General features: G+C 38.9%; 1 protein-coding gene across 5 annotated transcripts in view; it reads right to left on the bottom strand.

Moving 5' to 3' along the window:
• Positions 1-946: 946 nt before the first annotated feature.
• The window catches only part of LOC149541169 (uncharacterized), a 129298-nt gene continuing 111234 nt past the window's right edge, over positions 947-19010 (bottom strand). For 3 of the 5 annotated variants that reach the window (XM_089802173.1, XM_089802172.1, XM_089802174.1), the window contains exon 3: positions 2041-2767. In XM_089802173.1, the coding sequence (XP_089658299.1) occupies positions 2295-2767 (473 nt within the window). In that variant the 3' untranslated portion in view covers positions 2041-2294. Of the gene's footprint in view, positions 1369-2040; positions 2768-19010 lie in introns of those variants that run through there. The other 2 variants (XM_089802176.1, XM_089802175.1) reach the window with 1 other exon arrangement.

Below are 19010 nucleotides of genomic sequence, written 5' to 3' on the forward strand. Positions count from 1 at the left end.
CCTTATTGATCTTCATCTTCCCATTGGTGCTGAGTCAGACAGCACTTGCTGTCTTCAACATTTGGGAACCACTGCAAATGAATTTGTATTTGAACAAGCGTCCTAATGCAAGATCATTATAATGCATATATATATATATATATATATATATATATATATATATGCACGAATCCTCCACGAATCATAATTGGAAAAAAAAAAAATCCCCGAATCCACGGATCGGATCCCGTGCCCGAATCGGATTCTTGGCACGAATCGGTAACTAAGGGTATTAGTATGACATACATTCCATATTAGATGCATGGCACTTTTATACATTTCGATTCCTCTTTTCAAGTAGCATTGAATTCAAACTAAATATGATTGGTAATTTGGGTCTGATTTGGCAAAATTTTTTTTTTTGAAAAAGTAAATAGAAGGGTGTATTTTGACCAAATTCTCTTGGTATTCTCGTAAATTCTGTTTGGGTTCCTCTGCTGGAAACCAAATTCATCCAAAAGTCGTCTGAATTCTGCCATGGTTCTTCTCTGAGAATTCCCAGCAAAATTGGGTCTCTGCAGCAGACTTTTGACAGAATCTGACAAGGACCAGACTTTTAAGAGAATTGAACCACGAATTCCTAGGTCCAGGAGAGAATTTGGCAACTTATAGAAAAATATATGCATGGAATAGAGCAGTACAGAGTGATTCGCATGTTGACATGAACAGATTTCTACAATCCATTATTATATGATGCACTTCTGGATTAGATTGGTTGTTATAATTTTTACATCAACGTTTTGAATCATGCTCAATGATCCGTCATCAGGATGAGAAGAGCTAGAGGAGATAAAAATATTTCTAAACACTGACAAGCGATTATAAATATTTTGCCAGGCATCTACAAGTAGAGTTCAACATTGTGATTTGAACACTATATTGGCATGGAGAATTCATGAAATTGATGTTATATTGCTAGAAACAAAGCAAATTCTATATAAGCATTCAACATAATCAAGAATACATTGTATCCAGTGTCTCAAATCCAGAAAATACATGTCTCAGACCAGCTTCATAGTATTCTATTTGAGAATGAAGGCTCCTATAATTTAATCTGGACAACATCAATACAACCAATTGTCTTGTTTGTTGATAATTCTCAATTATTATGCACAGGTTTCAGTGGGGTCACTGTTGAGATACTAAGTTACCAATGCTGGTTCTGATGCTCTCCAGATGTGCCTGGATGCTGTCTGGATTCTCTCCGGATGCTCTCAAACGCATCCCGTGCACATCCGTAGGCATTGGACGAGCTTCCTGTGAGAACTAGTGCAGCATCCAAATGCATCCACGCATCCGAAAGCACTAGAACCAGCATCCGGTGATTTCCTGGATGCACCGGTTTCTTAGTTGAGATAACATACTCAAAAAATGAAAAGTTATCCCTAACATCTGACCACTTTTTTAATAAGAAGCTCAACTGAAAATCATAGAAAAAAGGAGATTCCCACTGGCTAAAATCCTAGAATCATAAAATAGACTAAATCTTTTCAGCCAAATGTGTTCATCAAAATTAGTGAAGTCTACCAATGACAAGAATGACTCACAAGGGTTGTGTTGCATGAGGAGCCACAGCCATATATCAGCCAAGCGGTCAAGTAGTGCAACTAGGACAGAAAATTCAAATTGTCATTCCTTAGGATGAAGAAAGCAACAAGTTGGAGAACATTGTTTGTCCTCTATGGTATGCTCGCATGTAAAGTGCTTTCCATATGAGAAGTGATTAACTATGCCCCAAGACCTAAGGTTACCTCAGAGTTGATAATGGATCCCAGTGTAACAATAAGAAGCAACCAACCATGTTAAGTACAAGATCAAGTTAGCTTAATTACTTCAATTAATAAATAATCAGTGTTCAAAATTCAAAGCATTTAGTCTCCCAATGACAGCTCTCTCCGTTCTCCCCACTGACCAAAATGATTTGACTGTAACAGGCAGGTAAAAAAAGGGGCACATCCCAGACATGACATGAACTAAATAAGAAAAGTGGCAAGCAAAAAATTCTACCAAGCACCTCCATCTTAATAAAAAAATTACTTTTGGGCATTGAGTTCTGTACCCTTTGTCTCTGTATTGCATACTTCCAACAGAATATGGCTTTTTGTATTAGAAGAGAGATTTGTTACAGATAAGAGGAACATAGATATAAATTAGTAAAATAAACGAGGGACTTAAAAATGAAATATTGACAGCCTGAAAGAATGAAAGAAACAATTCCTTTAGCACAAGATCCATTAGGTCCTGTGTTAATAAGATTATGCAGACAAAGTGTCAACTGTATTTCCTTGATGTCCTACAAACAAAATTCCATACTCCTCAGCCATCTTATAAGCCAGGTCAATTTCATCATCAGCATATTCAGGTGGCATGTTATCTGAAGCTGATTGCATTTTGCCAAAGTCCAGGAAATACCTCTCAAAACCACCAGGTGTGCATGAGCACACCATATATGCAGTTCTGTTTGTTTTGTTTTTAAATGTATGAGGAACAAATCGAGGAAAATGAGCAAAGGAACCCTTAGTAGCATAAAACTCCTGGTCTCCAACTATCCAAATTAACTCACCATCAAGCAAATAGTAATTCTCATCTTCTTGTGTCCGAATGTGTTTGGGCAGCCCATATCCAGGAGGGACTGTCACTTCATACAGGGAGTAAGAATTCCCAGTTTCATTTGCAAGAACTTTCAGTGTAACCAATATTCCAAAAAACCATAAATTGATGCCCTCACCTGCAAATGGATAACTTTCATTTAGATCACCACAAAGGCATATTGAAGAATACAGTGTTTTTCTTTGTCTCTTTTGATTAAAGATATGTTATGATATGTCAAGCTGTAGCGATGCACAATAAGCAAAATTTCACAAATATCGCAATGTAAAATGCACATGGCTTATCAAAGGAAGATCTTGATCAAACTTTGAAGTTCATTCATAATACAACATTCTGCAATGTTCTACACAGAAAAAAGAGGATCCAAAAGGGCATGCTTCCAGACACATACAATATTAAGAAAAACAGACACAATTCGCCAATATCCTATTCCAAATTCAATATTCTGGCATAAACTGACATTAACCCAAATCCATACCTTCATCATCAATGGTAACAGCTCTCATATCTCTTAAAGGTACAAAAGTGTTTTGCTGAATATATCCAACATGACCAATCAGATCAACATCCTAATGAATATCTCATGTTGTATTCCTTCATTCTCATGTGTCATATAATATTAACATAATACTGAATTAAAATCTAGTTTTTTCCATGCCCGGGGAGACCCTTAAGGATTTATCGAAGGGAACAAATAGTGGGATAATATTTGTATAAAAACATTCCAACAGCTTAACCACTATTAACCAAGGTTGCACAGAGATGGGGGTACTTGGATACATGATGGAGATTGGTAGGGGTACGATTATTTTTTCAAAATAGGAGACTGGGTACTTTGGGTACATCAATTTTTTATATATACTTTCATATTTTTATAGACAATCTGAAAATATGAGGACATTGAGTTTTCAAAATGAGAACAGTGCTGAAGTTTACGGTCAAACATTAACTTTGAAGATTAAGTACACAAATTAGAATGTCATACCATCATTGTATCAAAGTTTCAAACTGATTAGCGATTCCATATTGAAATAAGCTTGATAACCAGCAAGCTGATATGCAAACAAAAAATTCAGACAAAAATCAGAAATTTTAATAAAGGTCCTTAGCTAAAGATGCTCTCCCGAGTACTTGGTACTTCAGTAGATGTACCCATACCCGATACACATCCCAGGGGCATGGGTATGAGAATCCATGCAACACAGCTACTTACATTATCAGAAACTGCCTATGCTTTCTAATAGTTTCTATACACTCAACTACCAAATTCAAAAACATCCTTAGTCAAGCTGCATATGTGCTTGGTAGACAAGCTAAGCTTGTAGTGTAACTACTCTACTCTCCAGATTTTATTGATTGTTGCAACTTGCAATGTTGGGAATTAGTGTTCACATCTAAGAGTTAGAAATATTAGAAAGCATAAAATTTTAAGTTGATATATTTGTTGTTGGGATGCATATAGTATTTCTTCATTTCTTGAAGTTTATTTAACAACCTATTATTGAGTGGTATGAATGTTAAGTTGTTAAAACAACTGAACACAAAAAGGAAAGAGCTTCAGGGGGTTTCCTAGAAAATAGAATATGAAATTCTATATATATGCATTACTATTACATATTCGAATGAAAAATGTGGAGCACCCTATTATTCGTGTTTAATTTTTTGCAAATCCCTTTATCTCTACCCATATTTTTAATATGGTAACAAAGGCAGGTTATAAGGGAAGTGGTAGAGAAAAAAGTGCAAGATTAAAGGCTCAAATAAAGGCATACTGATTGTTAATCTCCAAGGACAGAGGAAGACCTGAACATGCGCTCACAATTCTCTCCATCATATCTTTATAACCACTCTATGGGCAATTGCCAATTATATTTGCAAAGAAATTTAAGGTTTGTTGGACGTCTTCTACTGCATATTCTTCCCAATACAATGGTCATCACGATATTCTCTTTGCTAGAACGATGCTTTTCTTTCTTCCGAATATATAATGTAGAACCAATCTGACTGCCAAATACAGAATCAACGTACGGCTGTCCTGTTCAACCAGTCTGTCTGGGGTGTTGGAGAATCCCTTCATTCTGCGCGTATTCCTCTTGACTCAGCACTAAGTGTGAATTTCAATGGGTGACTATGATTTGCATTTACATTATCCTGTTATGAAATGTTGTTCCTGAAGTGCATGTTCGCTAATGGAAAGGTGGAATTACACTAGCCAGTGCTATGCCTCTCACGCCTTTATCCAGACAGTAATCTCAGTCCTTATAGGGGAACCATTTTACGTTGGTTTTTTGCAACACCAATCTTGTCCTGACTTCAAGGAATTCCTTGATCATGATTGTCGGTATTTTAACATGTAAGTCCCATTCCTCTAGTCCTTCTCTCGATTGTCGGCTTGCGTAGTAAGCTGCCGTTGTAATCAACCTCCAATCAATCACAGTCCATCCTATCAAGATGAATAGACATTGCAGTATGGTAGTAGTAAACAGTAATCCCTCATACACATTACGCACTTCCAATTTGGGGTTATGCCTCACCCCTGCTACGATCGTAATTATGATTGTTGCGGCAGAGGCCATATGTGACTCTGTTCCTTCCTCTTGTTGTATTTTCCATGCTAACTTCCTCCTGTTTCTATTTGCAGAGAGTCTAAATATTTCCTTTTAAAAAATCATTCACTTTTGTCCTCACTGTCTTAGTTTTATAAGATACCTTTCGTATTATATGCCCTTCCCTTCCATTGTGCTAGGTTGTAACTTATGAAGTTGCTTCTAGTTCGATCTTCTTATCTACATTTCCACTTTGGCTCTGATACCATGTTGAGATTTATTGATCATTTTCTGCAAATGTAATAACACTCCCATTTACTTATGGGTGTTCCAAATGCAGATTTGAATGACTTTTTAATATGAGAGAAGACATGTCTCTATGGTTAATCATCATTAGATAATATATGTATATGTATATAAGTAGATATAAGAGTATTTGTCGAAATGATGATTGACCAATAACCATAGAAGAATTATCTCTAGGTCAATTCAATCCGACTGAAGCTACAACCTTAACAATATATCCAACAACATCTACCCCCTCTATTTCATCCGTAACTGGTAAGCTCTTATATCATGTAATGGTTTTCTAACGTATTAGATTCTTAAGGTCCATTTTGGATTGTGTCCACCATGAAAGAAATAATGGATCAGAAATCATTAGAAATTCGCTACAAAGAGATCTCCTCATGCTTCTATAAATGACAAGAAATATATACAAGTCCTCTAAGCCCTTCTATCTGACCCCATAATCAGCACCTCCGATGCACAACACCCATATCTGTGCAATAATATAACTCCATTCTATAACTCTGATTCAAATATACCAACTTTATCGTAATTCTTCAGGTGGAATACATAAATTCGTTGAGGTTTCATATATATATATATATATATATATATATTCTTTTTAATAGATTTTTCTCCAATATTTGCCATGTTGGTGGTATTTGTTGCCACAAAGTTTCCTATGGGTCGCATCCTTCGTTGTTCATCCTTTTGACTGTGCTATGGATGAATATGTTTTTATAATCATGGTATAACGAATTTTCATGTTTCTATTTTTCAATATTTGCTAATTTGATTGTCAAATAAGTAGGCTGAGGAATTTGCATTGAACCCCTTTGGGACCACAGATATTTCCCCTGGTCTTGCGTCCGCCAGGAGGGACTCCCAACTCCTTGCACCAATCATCCCAAACATATTATTCATCAACTATAAAGCATCCGTCCTGGTACCTGGTTCCAGGCATTGTGCCAAGAACAGATTGGTGATGCCTACATTTGTTCAATTTCTGCACTCTCCTTGCAGCAAGAAATCTTTGGCTAGGACAATCAACATTTTATGCAGGGGAATTTGCCATCCACAAAGTTGAATACATTCTTCATCTTTTCCTTTAAACTCTTCCGAAAATGCTACCATTAGCTTCACTAAGCAAAAAGAAATGTTTGATTGCATATTCTCCTCTGCCAAAGAACACACTACCTTCTGAATTCAAGGCTGTTGAAATGAGGAATCTGGCATTAATGCCTTTGAAGTGAAGCTAAGGATAGTAATAAATGGAGTCCTCTTGTTGCCCAAATTGTCACGTGTGCAACCTCACAGCTAGGACGGAGAATAATGCCTTATCAGTCTATTGCTTTGGGCCTTGTCTTTGTGCTTGCCTCAAGGATCTCTCCTTATTTTGGACGATTGTATGTTTAACCATCTTTCCTTATAAACTCCCTTCGATCATCTCTAATTTTATTCACATGTGATAAGTGCATAAGATATTTTTTGTTTTGGTCTAAGTTATATCTTTTCTTTCTGAATGCTACATTGGATTTTTTTTATAGTCTCCAAAACCTTTGCTAATTTGTTCTCTACCCAACAGGATGTCAAGTTTCAAAGCCTTGATACCATTTGTAATGTCCCCTGCTGAGACTTTAATTTAATATTTCTCTATTTACTTCTTCCAGAATTATTTCCTCTATTCTCCACATTTTTGAATGATGCTTCTCAAAGTTATTTTATTCCATATATATATACCCTTCCATTCTAAGAGTTGTGTTTTTTTCATAATAATTATACATTATATTAATAATAACATATATTATATATAGATTATATCAATTATATTAATTATATAACATGGCATTTATTTATTAATAGATATATTATTATTTTTTAACTAAAAGAGGGGTAAAATTTTTATTGAATATCAAAGAGAGCTGAACAACACAAGAAACAAAGAGAACTACATAGCTTTATCCAGGTCCACAAGTTGATCCAGCATCTGAGATAAATCAAGGGGAAGCATCCTAGGATCAAGAATGTTCCAAGCCGGCCCCTGCTCAGAGGCCTATTTAGCCAGACAATCAGCCACACCATTCCACTCACGAGGGATATGCATAAAGGACACAGAATCCAGAGAATTGCATAACTGAATGATCTGCTGAATAACCAGGCCAAATGCCAATCCACATGCACAAGGTTCCTATTATGCAATAAGTTCACAACCACTTGCGAGTCAGTCTCACAGATGATTCTTTTCCAGCCACGTAGACAACATTGTTCCACTGCAACCAAGATAGCCAAGGCTTCCATGAGGTTATTAGTATGGTAACCCTTGCATATAGAAAACAAAAATTGGATATCACCAGAACTATCACGCCCAACTCCCCCAATACCAGCCAGACCAGGATTTCCCCAAGAAGAACCATCAGTGTTGATTTTAAGAGTGCCCGCCTCAGGAGGAGACCAACGTCCTTGACGATTAATAGATATATTATTATTAATATTAAGAATTTCAGTTTTTAGACTATTGCATAATATATTTACTTTATATAATATTTATTTGTCATATTTTAATATTAATATATTATGCAATGATTAGAGTAAATTAAAACTATAACATTATTATATTTTATTTATTTATTATTTATTTGTTTTGACACGGATATCACAGTCATATCCAGCCGTATCCATATTAGGGGTACTAAAAGATGGGTATTACCGGATCCCAATATAGTATCCATATCCATATCCGTATTTGTATCAATAGAAATTATTTGCATTGGATGCATTTTTTCTTAAAAATAGAGAGAACAGCTAGGAAGTATGAGCTCAAACTTAACCTTACATTATATGGGATATGTTCAAATAGATCTTAAATCTAGAAGGCCTGATATAACAGATTCCTATTCATCAACCAAAATCATAATTTCTGGATTTCACTGTTTGAGTGGCAAGAAATTAAACTACATGGATAAGAAACTTAAAGGCTTATCTGCGGAAGCAACCTTATCCTGTAAACGAACAGAAAACATGACTGAAAAGCAAATGGCAGACCAAACTCTTACATCTTCAAGTCAGTCAGTGGCAACCTTTCAAATCCATCATCTATACCAAAGTCCGGTTCCTTCATCAATTTGTAGAGCATAGAAGGAAATGCCGGTCTTCTGCAACCAAGCGACTAAATTGTGCATGTTGCAATGAGTTACTGCAAAAATCTTGTGATCTAGTTAAAGGTCAGTAAGAAGTTTCACAAAGTTAAATTTCACCTCATGCTTTTCCCTTCATGCAGAGTGAGAAGGAAACAACAGTCGCTACTCCAACCAAGAGACTAAATTGTGCAGTGGTACAATTTATTGTTCCAAAAGTCTTGTGATCAAGTTAGACTGTTATAGGTCATTAAGAAGATCCTCATCCTCAGCTTAAATTTCATCTAGTACATTTTCTTGCATGCAGTGTGAAGGAAATGGCAGTCTCTGTTGCAATCAAGTGACTGATTTGTGCAGCGGTACAATGAGTTGCTGCAAAAATCTTGTGATCTAGTTAAAGGTCAGTAAGAAGTTTCACAAAGTTAAATTTCACCTCATGCTTTTCCCTTCATGCAGAGTGAGAAGGAAACAACAGTCGCTACTCCAACCAAGAGACTAAATTGTGCAGTGGTACAATTTATTGTTCCAAAAGTCTTGTAATCAAGTTAGACTGTTATAGGTCATTAGGAAGATCCTCAGCTTAAATTTCATCTAGTACGTTTTCTTGCATGCAGTGTGAAGGAAATGGCAGTCTCTGCTGCAATCAAGTGACTGATTAGTGCAGCAGTACAATGAGTTGCTGCAAATATCTTCTGATCAAGTTGGACATCACTGTGAAGATTCCCAAGTTACATTTCTTCTAGTACTTTTTCCTGCATGCATTGTGAGGTCTAACTCTACCATCATTTATTTTTTCTAAGATTTTCACTTTGCATTTCCATTGAAGCCAAATAGCAAAAAGGTTGGGCCTTCCGAAGCCTCTCCCTTGTGTAACTAGTACAGAGAAAAATAACTTCCATGCAGAAGAACGTGTTCAGTCCAAATTTTCAAACAAGGCAACTGGGTTCAGCAGTATTACAGTTACTATTGCACTTATCATTATTTATCTGCTAATATTGCACATTCAGTCTCTCTTTCCTTGGATCATGCCATAGACATAGATAAGTTTAACATGCAGAAGCAACCTTTAATTGCAGTCTGACACATTGGCTAGCACTAATACTCTAGCACACCTGGAGTCTAAAATGGGTATGCCACCTGAAATATCAAGCAGCAGAAACAAGATTAATGAGACCGAAGACAAGGTTGGGCTGACCTGCATACCTGCAAATCCTAGGTGGCAGGATATATTTCTCCACGAAACATTTTCAGCACAGATTGCATATCAACACTAAATATGATTAATGCATTGGATAAGGAAAAATTCTACTTATAGCTACTGTATACGTGGCATCTGAATTCCATATCACCACAGAATTAAATCCAATTGCATCAGTGGTTGTCATGTTCAAAAAATAAAAACACAGAAATTTGATACAACTGTAAAGCCCACAATTATACTGAAGTGGGAAAGGGGTGAAACAGTACAATATTAACTTTTAACAATTAAAACTTTATCAAGCACAATTACAACAATCAGACACATGCAAAGAACACTAACACTTATTACATGGAAACCCTTACGAGAGCTAACCACCAAAAAATACATAATTTATTTAATAATTTCTTTACAAACTAGAGGCACCAACCTCTAATTCGATTCGTAAACACTTGCCACTAGAAGCACCAACCCCTCATTCGGTTTGCCAGAACTTTCCTTTAGAGGCACCAAACTCTCATTCAATTTTCCACCTTCATAATGTTGCTACTCCAATGGATGATGGATTGACTGCAATATTCTTTAAACTGCCAAAATCTCCATCCCATAATCTGATCATAAAACTGTCACAAGAATATTCATGATCTCCTCTCAAGAAGCTGCCAGACTTGTCATCTACTTTGTTGGATATATTTTCATTGATGTCAAAGGGGTTTGTTCTTGTCATTAATGTCAAAGTAAATAGAGGAGATTGTTGGAAATATTGTCATTGACATCAAAAGTATAAAGACAACTTATGTAATCATGTACTATGTTGTGTTATGTACCATTTCTGGTGTATTAACCTTAGCCCTCTATTTTAGTACACAACTGTTTGCAACATGTTTAGGTTTCAATGTTGAGTCAAGAAGATCTGACCTTATATCATAATGCTTGTGGTTTATTTTATACATGTTGGGTGCTCCATAGGCTTTCTTATATCTAATAGTTGAAAACTTGGACTCGCAATAACTTGGCAAGATTAAAAAACTTAAAAACTTGGGAGTAACCGAAAAATTGGGGAAAAACTCTGCAATTTTATTGAACATTTTAAAATGCATAATTTTCAAAAATATTCTTCAAAGCACACATATTACTAAGGAAAGGATGTTACTTCTTTCCATCATAAATAAATAAAAAAACTGATTTTAACACATCAAAGAACAAAGAACGACTTTAAACTCTAAATGAGTTACAATGCCACTTCCATTAACTAAGTCACATAAAAATTGCTTCATCTAAAGAGTGTTTTTGCTGCAAGTTGTATGATAATAGTATCTAAGCACGCTCAAGTTATACCACAATTCCTTAATGGTGTAGGCGCATCTTGGGTACTTTGGCAATCTTGCACCAACCAAAAAGAGTTCCTGTTTGTTGTTTGTGGAATGGCCTTTACTGTTCGTGTTTTCTCTTTTCGTGCAGTTGGCTCCTTAATGTGGACCTATCATGGATCCTGTTCCTATGCTTGCGGAAACTAATTCCATCATATTTGGGAGTTATCTTCTTTTTGTTAGAGGCATGCTTGTTTCCTCCCAACTCGAGTAACGTGTAGGTTTGGCTTCAATGAGGTTTCGTGTGGCATTAAGGCTTTCTGTGGCCTTGGGGCTTGCTTCTTGAATCACATGTGGACCTATCTTTGTCCCCGCGGATGTTGTTTTGCTTAATTGAAAGGTCATTGATTTCTCCTTTAGGGCAAAGACCTATACTTTGTAATAATTTTCCTAACAAGCCGACTAGTGATGTAGCTACCTATATAATTAGAGATCTAGGATTTGGAAAAGTAGAATGAAGTTAGATTGAAGGAAGATAACAAGAATTTGGCTATGTAAGCTCGAGCCTCTAAGCTCGCAGACTGTAACTGCAATGTATATGGCTGCAACTAGGTAGGCCTTATGCCTGAAATGTTAAAGGAAGTTTGTCTCATCATATTTGCATTGGAATGTATATAATTTCTTGTGGTTTCTCCTATATTGTGTCGGCTTTTGTGTGAACTCTAACAAGGGTAGCTTGGGAGTGGCCTTCTTCCCCTCCTGCCTTGCATCAATTGGTATTAGAGTGAAGGTTTCTTTCTTTGTGAAGTTTTGGGATTGTGTAGACCCTAATTGAATTGGTTGTAGGATCACAAGTCTGGTTTCTAATCTATAACTTACAGAGGGTTACAATTATTGCAAGAACTATTGTCAAAATGGTTTGGGGTAGAGAAATGCAGACAATGCTATTATGAACATGTTGAGACAAATTGCAGCTAGACTTGAAGTTATTGAAACAACCCAGAGAAGAGGGGTGCATCTTGAAGATGTTAGTGATGAAGAAGAAGCAGCAACACCTAATCTTGAACTTGAAGAAGAACAAGATGAGGAAAGATGTTTTAAGGCTTTGGCTAGAGAGAATTCAAGACCTAATTTTGAACTTTTTACCTACAATATTGATGCTTTGTTGGATTGGATCTCTGAGATTGAGAAGTACTTTGATTATGAAAGTATTCTTGAAGATAGAAGGTTGAGGAGAGCAACTACAAAGTTGAAAGGACATGCTTCTCTTTGATGAGAACACTTGCAAACTGATAGACAAAGAAGAGGAAAAAAAAAAGATCAAGACTTGGATGAAAATAGTTGATAAGTTGAAAAATAAATTCCTTCCTACTGATTATCAAGTTAATTTGTTGAGAAGAATGCAAAATTTGAGACAGAAAGACATGACTATAAAAGATCATACCGAGGAATTTTGCAAGTTGGACATTAGATCTAGACATGTTGATAAGGTTCAAAAGGTTGCTAGATACTTGAATGGCTTGAAAACTTTTATACAATATGAAATCAGTTTTGTAAAAATGGAAAGTGTTGAGAAAGCATATTTATATGCCTTGAAGGCTGAAAATAAGTTGGCAAAGAAATAAGAGCAGAGACAAAAGACAAGAAGTGGAAGATTTCAATGAATAGAGGTAGATCTTATGGAGAAAGTAGTAGATCTAATAGTGCATCTAATGAAAAAGGCAAATTTGAATGGGAAGAAGAGAATGGAAGTAGAGGAAGAGGTAACTACACTAGGTAATTATACTGGTTACTTTAGGAATAACAGTATTGGCAAGAAAGAAGATAGATCTTAGTTTATAGGTGTTGGAGTTGATGAAATCCAACTCCGAAGATGCCCAAGATCACTTACATGTGAAAACCTGTCAAAGAGAACCCAAAGAAGGAAGAGCGAGGAGCTAGGGAAAAACCCTAAACGAACATGAGAGAGAAAATATGCAAACACAAGAAAATATGTATTTACAATATGCAAGAATTGATGTTGAAAATACAATGAGGGAGCCCAATATAAAGAGCTCCAAGAATCTCCTAGAAGAAGCTAGAAGACGCTAGGAGATAAGTGTGACAACTAAGCATACATCCACATGAGGTGGAAAGTCCTCGAACAAGGTGAGAGGATAAGTATGACTTAGGAGAGAACAAACTCCCGTATTGTCAACAACTTATAACAAACTCTTAGACTATAACTAATAAATGAAATGCATTTACCTAAGTAAGCTTAAGTAAATAGAATAAATAATTAGTAAATTAATTATTTACTCCAACACCCCCCCTTAAGTGCAACTTAGGGAAATGCCTTAAGCTCACAAAACTAAGAAATGCAGAAATGGGTCTCGGCAACAAGGCCATGTTAGGTACCCATGTACAAATGCAAAATATGTAACCTCTGAAAACAGGGAAAGAGAAAACTACGTGGGAAAAACCCTTCCCCAAAAAGAGGTAACCTAGTGAAGAACTGAAGAAGCCTCCAACTAGGGAAATGTCCCCTAAAACAAGAACATGGAATGATCATGAAGAGCATCACTGAAGCATGAAGAAGCCGCAAATCTACCAAACTGCTGATCTGAAGTACCACCAAGGAAAAAGATGGCACAAACTGAGCGTGTCTATATGGTAGATGATCCATCTTCACCGAAATGCATAGGTAGCCAACCACTGCAATCGCCTTGTATATAGGATCAACCACTGAATACACAGTTCACACTATCGAACTATCGAACCACGGATGCATTAGAACAACAGCATAACCCCCCCTTAATGTAGACGGGGTGAGATGACAGGCAACTAAGAAGGTGGGCCAAAGTCTCCTGCAGACGAACTAAGAACAACGAAAGAGGAAGAGGTACAAACACCTATAAAGACACGGTCACACTGACGCTGCATGGGGCTAATGTCGTGGAAGAGACACTCACTTGACAAAAGGAGAAGGCCTAAAACAGCAAACAACTATCCCCCCCATGGTGCTTTATAAAAATAGTGCATGTACAACTAACTCAAAAACAACGTTCATGAACCTGAAACGCAAAAGTGACACTTTATCTTAGTGCGATACATAAAAATGCTTACAAATGATGTCTACAATGATCAGAACAAGGAAAAAGCTGACACAAAAGATAGGACAGCCCAAAACAAAAGAAACCATGCCAGGAAAACGATCCTCAGACCTAAAACACCCAAGATATCCACCATAGAGCAAAAATGCCAAAAAAATGATAGAAAGAGCATGCACCAAAAACTAAGGAAAAGGACTACATTTCTGAAAAGATGACAAAACTAGCTTTCCAAAAAATATAACGTTTTCAAAAAACTGACATGGGATGCAAAAGATATGCATGCCGGAGTCAAAAACACAACTTCGGACTTCAACTGAAAAAACGGGCAATAAAAATGCATCAAAACCTAACAATACCTACACCAATGTCTTCGTCTCGGAACCAACTTTTCAACACTTCTTTCGGATCTAAAAAATACCTCCATATGCTCAAGTTATGGCCAAAAAACTGAATGTAGGTCAAAAAGGACCTAGGAGGAGAGGTGCAAGAAGTGGATGATGCAGTGCTGACGTCAGCATTTCACTAGCTTAAATTTGACAACCTGCAGTCCATCACAGCAAAAAAGGTGCCACGTGGCAGAGGAGTGACGTGGTGGCACCCAAGCCACGTGTCATCCCCGCACTGGCTGACTGTCCCACGCAGTCTGGTGACTGGGCCACTGTGCCAACTGTACACATAGTGCAGCGGAGCCGACAGAGGAGACTGGGCAGTGAACCAAGGGCGGAGCGGCGAGTTTGGGTTGCTCAGTAGCGGAGGGACCTGAACAGACGCAAACTCCGATGGCGCCACTACTGGAAGGACTGAGCAGTGGCCGGGAGTAGCTCAGGCGGTGGAAGGAAGAACTCAGGCGGGGTGCGGGCGGCCGCCGGGTGGTGCAGTGGTGGCTGCTTAGCGGTGCGCCCTGCAATTATTATTTTTTATTTTTTTAAAACCTTGCGCGTCCGTACAGTCCGTATGGAAAGCCCCTGAACAAATTTTTTTTTGCCTCCTGGAGTCTTGTCTCCAAAAACAGAAAGTTTTATATGGATCCTAGCTGAAAAGCGCCTTCTGAATCCAATGGTAGCGTTCGTTTGGGCCCAATGTGCTCCGAAAATTCGCTGTTCCTCCAATTTGAAGAAAAAATGCAGAAACAAACTAGGGTTTGTGACTTCAAATCATGGCTTAAAAACTCCTTCAACGAAGCAACAACAGGAAGGCTCCGATACCATGTTGGAGTTGATGAAATCCAACTCCGAAGACGCCCAAGACCATTTGCATGCGAAAACCTATCAAAGAGAAGTCAAGGAAGGAAGAGCGAGGAGCTAGGGAAAAACCTTAAACGGACATGAGAGAGAAAATATGCAAACACAAGAAAATATGTATTTACTGTTTACCATACTGGTAAAGAAATCAACGCATACAGACAATGGAACAGAATAGCAGAATTATATTCGCATATGACAGAAACATACATTAGGCTTCATAATATTCGCAATAGTAGATGATTCATTTACAATGATCCCAGACGGGATATAAATACTATCCGCCGAACCTTCCCGGAGGAGTCCGTCGGCCACAAACATTATGTCCACTACAAACTATTTACCTAGCGGCTACAAAATACAAAACATCGACGACAATCATTCCGTTGGCTACAAAAACACCGCCGGGACCATCCAGTCGGCTGACACCATCCCCCCCAAAAAGAAAAGTCATCTCCGGACGACAATTACAAAATATTTGAAACAAATTAACAAACAAAATACATTAACAGAGTGACTACAACAAAAATCTGTTTCTGTCACATCACTTCCACATTCATCCAGTTCATTTGTAGCCTCTGCTAACACAATACTGTCTCCTCAAGCTGACATTGATAGCCACTTGTGTTGCTTTCTCTGCTTCCAACACCTGGGTACCTCGAGCCAAGTGCCGTTGCATTGCCTCCAGTTGGAGGATCGGCTCCTCCCGAGCTCTCTACGCATCCACCAAGACAGCCTCACAGCCAACACCTACTCCAAGTGCCTCTAGTACACAACACTCTATGCCTGCAGCAGCTCCAGGTCTTCATCAACTGGTTAGACTCCCACGACTGATATCCGCAATGACTAGGAGTTCAGGGGGCAACGCCCTCGTGGGGTCCTGGGGCACGCCCCTCGCCGCCAAGACCAAATTAGCACTACGAAACCCACAGAAAACTGCACGAAACACACCATTACTATCATTTTCTGCCGATTCTACACTCTTTCTGGCAACCACTGATGTGTCCCCTCCCCTTTGGCATCATCTGTAACTCATTCTGAACAACTTGAATCTGTCGTCGTTTTTTTTTTTTTTTTTAAAATACTGCTTCCTCTTTCCTGCTCCTCTACAATCCACCACAAATCCCTCTGCACACAGAAATTCTTCTCCAACCTGCTCGAATCCTGAATAGAGGATTGTGAAGCTGAATCCCCTCGAAGTTATGACTGCAAAACACCTCCAGCTACGACTTCAGAATTTCAAATGTATCACATCAACACCACCCAATTTGAACGCCGCGAGTGAGGAAATGAAGGCAAAAGCGGGGTACATGCTACATCGATCCTCCTGATACGTTGGAATAGATAACAATTTTGCTTCCAACCGCAGACCAACAAAGGCAAGCCATCCACTGTTATCATCCATTACCCGCGAAAGAAGAAAAGGCTGCTGCAGAACTATCAAGACTGGCTTTCCGCAGCAGTTTATGTATATCTGCGAAAAAAAGAAATCCCCCGCAGAGAAGTCTTCTGCGCTACGCCGGGCTGGAGGAGGGAGTTTGAAGTCTGGCGAATTTTTTTGTTTTTTTACGCCCACGGGGCTTTTCACTTACCCGCGGACAGACTATCCACGGGCCTTTGCTTCTTTTTACACCCGCGGGGCCTTTTTTCACTTACCCGCCTTTGCTTCTTTTTACACCCGCAGACAGACTGCCCGCGGGGCCTTTTTTCACCCACGGACAGACTGCCTGCGGGGCCTTTCTTGCACCCGCGGCCCCCCCCTTTGTTTTTTTAAAAAAAAAATTCTCAATTTTTCAAATTTTTTTTTTTCACAAAAATAAAATAAAATAAAAAGAGAGCACCTCAATTTTTCCTCCAGGCATCGCCATTCTGCAACGACGATGGAGTCTTCCTGGCACCATATATTTGCAATTTAAATCCGTTGACTACCGGAGGCACCTCTTGCTCGTCCAATGTCTCCAATTTTATCACCCTATTGTCGCCGACCTCCCAGATCTGATCTGGTCCAACCCATCTTGCCTTAAACCTTTCCTGTTTCATTTCATCCCGACCGTCGTACTTGAGTACCACCTGCCCCGGCTGAAACCTACTGAGTTTCTCATGCCACGCCTTATGTCTGTTCTGTGTTACCTCCGTCGCCCACTGTGCCTGCGGTCGTCACGCATCTAGCTTATTTCCTTACTGTCGGTACCCTTGAAGTAATTTTATGGTGCAATGCGTTCTTTTCCTCCTGTGCGGTCCGTTCACCGTGTACCGAATGGTGGGATCTTTTTTTTTCTGGGTCTGTATTGTATGTCCTTCCCTTCTTCAGCCGTAACCTCCTTTGCGTCATCTGCTTCTCTGTATTCCTCCGGACACTCATTTTCCTCCTTTCTCTCACCTTTGTTGACCCTTAGCATATTACAACTTGGAAAGAGTTCGTAGTCTTCTATTTGCCAATGGTAAAAGCCATTCACTGAGTCTAGGTCGTCGTCATTCGATCCTCCGTCTAGTCTCAATATTCCTTCTTCGTCCGGTTCCATTCTCCTCTTTCCTTCGTCGTCATTTCTTTCGTCATCACTATCGCCTTCACCTTCTGAGTCTGATGATGCTGCCTCCTCACCTACCATTTGTGTGTGTAGGTCAATTATGAATCTTTTGCCTCCACGCTCCATTGATAGGGTATTTCGTTTCTAATCATGTTTTACTTTTGCTTGCACCAACCAATCCCGTCCCAGAATAGCATCATATCCTTTTCTTTTCAATGGAATGATCACAAAATCCAATAAAAATGGTTGCGTACCAATGGTTACTGGTTGCGCCCTCAAGATTCCCAATGGTTTGATTCCGTGCTGGTCCGCCGTGAGCAACTGGAATGTAGGTGGCCACAGCGTCGGCTTTCCCAACTTCTTCCAGGTATCCTCCGGTAAGACATTCACGCCGGACCTTTCGTCAACAATTGTCTCTGTCAAAACATTTCCCAAAATCCCCATCTCGACGACCGCCGGATGCCGTCTGGATGTGAATGCCAGCAGCATTGGGTCTGTTGCCATCACTTCCCTACTGTCCCTTCCTGTGTCCTCCAGTGTTTTCGGAAATGGTGTATGATTCAGAATGGCCGTCCGTAACTGGGGCATTGTGAGAAGGTCACTTATCTTGACCAGTATCTCCGTTTGTAAGATCTGTCGTACAATGTTTTGTTCTACGAAGTTCCTTGCCAAGGTGCCGGTGATGTCCTTCAACTGAGATGTCCCTGCCGACAATGCCTGTCCAATTTCCACCTGCGCTTCTCCCAATTTTCTCTTTTCCTCCGCTTGTCTCCGTGTAATTGCCAGAACCTCCTCTACATCCGTGCCGACAGTGATCAAGTTTACTCTAGACTTTGGACACTTGGAATCTTCGTGATCGCCGGGTCTGCACCATCTGCATAATAATTTCGATGTGTTTGCCGCTGTACAATCCCGCGCAAAATGACCCCACAAATTACATGCTCGGCATTGAACAATCGGCCGTCCGTTTGCATCATACTGAGTTCGACTTCGGCTCCCATTATTATTGTTATTGTTCGCATTG

The sequence above is a fragment of the Cupressus sempervirens genome, chromosome 9 (genome assembly GCF_028749045.1).
Source record: "Cupressus sempervirens isolate cs-2001-9-10 chromosome 9, ASM2874904v1, whole genome shotgun sequence".
Classification (NCBI taxonomy): domain Eukaryota; kingdom Viridiplantae; phylum Streptophyta; class Pinopsida; order Cupressales; family Cupressaceae; genus Cupressus; species Cupressus sempervirens.